The sequence below is a fragment of the Atta colombica genome, unplaced genomic scaffold (assembly GCF_001594045.1).
Source record: "Atta colombica isolate Treedump-2 unplaced genomic scaffold, Acol1.0 scaffold112, whole genome shotgun sequence".
Taxonomy (NCBI): Eukaryota; Metazoa; Arthropoda; class Insecta; order Hymenoptera; family Formicidae; genus Atta; species Atta colombica.
The window spans coordinates 129,998-135,866 of record NW_017259198.1 but is presented as its reverse complement, the minus strand read 5'-3'; the positions used below and the strand labels follow the sequence as shown (position 1 = coordinate 135,866).

The 5,869-nt window shown below is 29.2% G+C and overlaps 1 protein-coding gene across 1 annotated transcript; it reads right to left on the bottom strand.

Annotated features, from left to right (window-relative positions):
* Positions 1 to 3,581: 3,581 nt before the first annotated feature.
* Positions 3,582 to 5,308, bottom strand: LOC108693978 (zinc finger protein 45-like). The gene is made up of 2 exons (XM_018203224.1): positions 4,862 to 5,308; positions 3,582 to 4,022 (listed from the first exon to the last, which is right to left on the bottom strand). The coding sequence occupies exons 1-2, from the start codon at positions 5,306 to 5,308 to the stop codon at positions 3,582 to 3,584; spliced, it is 888 nt and encodes a 295-aa protein (XP_018058713.1).
* Positions 5,309 to 5,869: the final 561 nt, after the last annotated feature.

The following is a 5,869-nucleotide window of genomic DNA, read 5'->3' as shown; positions in this document are numbered from 1 at the left end:
TATATAGAGAGAGAGAGAGAGAGAGAGAGAGAGAGAGAGAATAAAAGTATTATTATTAAATCGATGATTTTGTGAAATTGTTATTTCAGGTCATGATTGTGTTTCAATTGTGTGAATTGTGACAAATCGAATCGGCGCACAATCTAGAGAACTGTAATTGTATTTATATATTCAAGTAACAAAAATACAGATCTCTCAGTATAAATAATAATTGTTAAGACTTTTACGAAAATTAAATTTTTATTAAAACTTGATGGACAAATTTACTTATTTGATCAATATTAAATCAAATGATTAAGACAATTATATTTGAGTTTATTAATACAAGAGAAAGATATATAATATGTTAGATCTTAACGTATTATTCTAAACGCAACTATTAACATAATATAAAATCGAAATGTATCAGTACAAATCTCGCAAATATTGAATGAAACTTTTATATGAAAACGCAGTGCTAAATATTTTATTACATACTTATCTGTAACAGTTTTATAACCATTGTTGCAAGGCCTCACAATCACACACGTCACACACACATTTGACTGATACATCATGAAGGAAAAGGGCCGAATATCAACGATGTTCAATTTCTGAAACCTAACTATCTAAAAATAGTGTCATCGCTTTATGAATTTAGTTCACGCTGTAAATCAACTTGATAAATTACCACTTTTCCAATAATAATAAGTAAACAGTTTAAAGAGCAAGTGAGAGTCAGATTTATAAACGTATTTTATTTTTTAAATCATATCAAATATATTACATATTAAGAACGCATAATTATACAAAAATTAAAAAAATAAAAAGAAACAAACAAATAATTAAATTATGCTTATGGTTGAATACTTAATTAAAAGAAATTGCATATGCCAAATATTAGGTGTAGTAAAAATCCATTATTTTTTCCATTCCATTTCATGCAAAAATAATGGATTTCTTTTTACTACACCTAATAATTGACCACATGACATATTTCAGCTGCAGAGTTGAGCTTTCTTCAGATATACAATAAAACACAGTAACGAAGAATATCCAAAATCCACATGGGTATCATCCAGGTAGAATAAAAATTGCTCAAACAGCTGTTCGACCATATAGAGAAAACAGAGATTCTTGTGCATGTATTATGGATATTTTATAACAATGATAATTTAATTAAAGCAATTGTTCTCCTGATACAACAACTCACCGATTTGTATATTCATATTATTACTAAGTACTAGAGATCCGCTTTGATAAAAAATGACATTTTCTCCTGTTTTTATAGATATAAAATTTGTACAATTACAGTATTCATTAATCGATATCAGGACGTAAATAACAAATGTCCTGGACGTAGACTTCGTAACCCTTGTGCTTTAAGCGAATGTGCCTTAGTATATTCGACGATTTTTTCGAAATTAGCTCGCAATAAGGGCACTTGAATCGAGGTGATTGACCGCATTCGTATTTCAAATGTTTGAGAAGGCTTCTTTTATGTTTGAACGTGCTTGAACAATTAGTGCAGGGATACTTGAGCTTCACTTTCGAACGACGCCTGATCTTCTGCCTATCAATCCCTAATATCGAAGGCGCGGATACTGTCATTCCTGAAAAGCACCATATATCAATTAATATCGTGCACTTTACACAATACACTTAAAAACATGCAAAACAATGAAAATCGATTATTGAAAAAACTTAGACATCTTGTAGGAGAAACTGTTTTCAACTTTAATTTACAGCTGCTCAATTTTTTAACTTAGATATAAAGAAAGCATGTTTTTATAGTTATTAGAAAGTTAAATTTCTAGAAATAAAAAGAACAAAACTTTGGAAATTTTCAAGAAATATTATGGGTTGAACACGCGTATGTAAAAAAGAAATTTTATTTCAAACATTTTGGTATAACAAATTTTAAAGATATAAGTACAGACATAAATATTTTCATTATATATAAATAGCAAAAAAAATATTCGCAACTAGAACTCTTGATGCAATTATCGTTGGAAATTGCGCAAGTGAATTTAATAGAACATTAGTTTAAATTATTACAAATTATTAATAAATATATCACATAATACGATTGCCTGTGATATGTCGTATATTAACTCTTCCATGGACCACAAGAAACCAACTTCCATTCGTGTCGTGATAAAGATGTTCTCTCTTCTCTTTATATATAGATATATATATATAATTTTTAATATCATTTCCTGTAGTACTATAGTCAAATATTACTCTACAAAAATCTATCTACAAAAGAATTAAGGGAATCGTTGTATAAAATAACATATATATATCGTAATATACTTTCATAAGTAAGTTATCGCACAAATTATTATAATAAAATAAAAGAATATAATTGTTCTGATTAAAATTGTATAATGCATAAAAAATTTTAATTACTTAAAATTTTGATCTGTCTATTATTAATATATATCTAAAGTACTTTTCTCATTGGTAAATTAACAAACAATGAAATTTATTTCTTAAAGCTTTGCTAATACTCATAAATCGTACAGATTTAAAAAAAAAACAAACTGCAATTAGGTACTTTTCCAATCCAATTATATCCAAAATAGCTTTCAAATGATCAACTTTCAAATGAAGCCACAGCAAAATCTATTAATTTTTTATAATTATGTGCTTTTGATTGGCGTATCATAAATTACAAAATATCACAGTTTCAATAAATTTGACTGAAACCAATTGTTCTATATGATTAATACAAGATCTTTTATCAACCGTAAAGTTACTATACTTATAAGTCCGAAACTGATTAAAAAATCATTAAATACAAAAATCAACGAGACGCGTAATTCTTTTATATCGATTATAATTGGAGGTTTAAAAAGTGTAAAACAATGAAGATGTGGGAATATTTCCAAAATATTAGATTTATACACATCTATTTTTACATAAATATAATATGTCTTAATAAATATGTATCTATATATATCTATAAAGTATATTAAAAAAACCATAAAAGTTTTCGGCCGATAGCCGAAACGTTCAAACTAACATCTTTTAACACATTATATTATTAATGATTATATAATCATGGAGATTGCGTACCTCTTACCGCGCTGACTTCAAAGTAGCCCCCTTAAATCTGTATTACATAAAAATTTTGTCTAAAATATTTTTGTGTACATCTCATCATTTCATTGATAATAATTGGAATTAAATATAAAGCATTAGCTTTGAGAGATTATGACAATCTTTAAATCTTAAATTAAGTCAATATAAAAAAATACATGTCTCTTAGATTTTTATGTTTACATATCTCAAGAAATGAATCGGTTCCGGACAATTGTAATAGGTTCTTCGTTCGATAACTCGCAAATGCCAAAATTTTAACTGTCAACTGATTATAGTAAACATTAATATCTCAAATTAATCATAACAATAAATTTTTAACAAAAACTTTACGAGGATGTAATTCGCAATATATCTTTCTATGGATAGTTTGCATTGCTATTTCCCAAATATATATTCGTTATAAAAAGCATATTGTTTCAAGTTTGTGCAGCAGTTTCACTAACCGCAAGAAAAATTCTTGTAAAAAATCTCTACGCTTGGTTTCTTCGTCTTCTTCAGCAGCGTACTCTTGACAGCTGCTTGTACAGATCGATGATCTGCAACTTTTTGTCCTTGTGCATCCGTCGTACGTGTACATACATATTTGACGAGAACTTGGCTTTCTTCGTGCAATATGGACATTGATATCGTGGTTCTTTGCCACATTGAAATTGGCAGTGCGTCTTCATGTCGGAGAGTCTGGTATAACCGCTGTTGCATCTGGGACAGTGAAACTTCTTTCTCGTGACCGAACCCTGCGCAACCACATTATCCGGCCAGCGAGACGCAGCTATCGGTGCTATGGCGGTTTCCTGACGATGATTCGAGTCGACATAAAGATACGTGTTCTCCTCTGTATCCTCCATCGCGTTCAAATTGTCTCGTCGTGACTGATAAGGCTCCGCGGTCACACTGTGACCGGACACTACCTGGGGATGCACGTAAGACGAGTGTATCTGCCCATAAAGCGAATCTAGAAAAAGAATTGGAAATTTCGACTATAGTTAATGACGGCTGATCGAGATTGCCGGATATAAATCACAACATCGGATAGAGAAAAATTTCCGTCCATGCTCTTCAATTATCTACATAATCGAGATTCGCGGGAATCGAGTTTTGCATGTATTACACTCACACAAAAATACGGATTGCTACAACATTAAATAAAAATAAGAGCCATGTTGTATACGAATCAATTTGTAGACATATGAAAATACTATAAAATGATATATCCAAGCATATTATAAGTTAGTTTATTTTTGTTCATACAAATATAACATACAATCATATAATCAACGATAATATTTCCTGAATAAATAATGCGCTTCAATAATTAAATTATAAATTTTATTTTTGTTTTGAATATTATTTTGTGTGTATCCATATATGTATGTAAAAATCTGTACTTCAAAATTCGAATATCACTATAATCTAGTAAATGATGCAGTGAGAAAAATGTTTGGTTGAAAAAACAGACGAACGAGAAGATTACATCAATTAGAATTTCGGTTATCTCAATTAGAATTGTAATATAGATTTAATACAAAAATTTTGATTCGTCTATTTTCATTTTTATATTAACCAAAATTCTAATTGATTCAACCAGATATTTTCAGTGTAAAAAATACAAAAATATATAAAAACATTAAAACGTCATAATATTGTGTTTTAAATTGATTTTGATATTATTAGAAATAACGTTCATCTTATATTGGAACAGTTTGATCATTCTGAATGTTTGGCCTAACAATGCGTTGTTTCATAAAAGCGGATTCGAACATTGTTTGTTATATACGTCTATTATATACATCGGTTGATCGCTGTGCATTGCGCGCACGTGCGCGTACATATTTGACGACACCTTTGTCCGTTTTTGGCAGTAAGGACACTCGAATCTTGGTTCCTGACCACATTGAAATCGTAAGTGTTTTTTCATGTCACCCAAGTATTTATAACTATTGCTACACTTGGGACATAGATACCGTCGATGTCCTTCGTCTCGCTGTTGCTGCTGTTGTTTTGTTACGTTCTCAGAATACCAATCGGACCTGAAGATATTGGAGTCTCTGAAGCTAGCGCTATCGTAACTCTGTAATAATGGAATATGTCCGAGATGCTGCTCCGGCGACGTCACGATGAAATAATTGGAATTCTGCTTCTCCTGATACGGAACAATCCCTAGAAAAAGAACGACCCCCACGAGGTGAAATAAACCTCGATGAAATAAATAATTTTTTCCCATGTTTTACAGATAGAAACAACATATATCACTCAAGTTTTCTTTCAACGCATGTTTGGTAGTAAGTGTTTAAGATAATAAAAATCATAATATCGATAATTAATAATAGTCAGCGGTATATAAATTAATAATTTTAATATTTTATACATACTCTCTAAATAGTTTTAATTCAATAGTTGGAATTGATCTTATTTTAAAGAATGAAAATTGAGTCAATCTTGAAAAAAAAAGACTCAATCTTTTAAGAGTGAGTTTCACTCTAAAAGTTTTTAAGCAAATATAAAAAGAATTAAGCAAAATGATAAAAAATTATTATATATTTATTCCATACATACTAAACAAACACAAGAAAAATTAAGGATAATAGTAAAAAAAAAACAAATAAAGAATATTTATTTCACACACCCATATACAAATCAAACAAAAAAATTTAGAAGAATGATTAGAGGAAAAATACTAAACAGAAGACAGAAGACCTAAAAATAGGAGATTCTATTATGTTTTACAATTAATTATCGTAACAATTTAATAAAATAACATCGTAAATATTAGTTTAACTTTAAT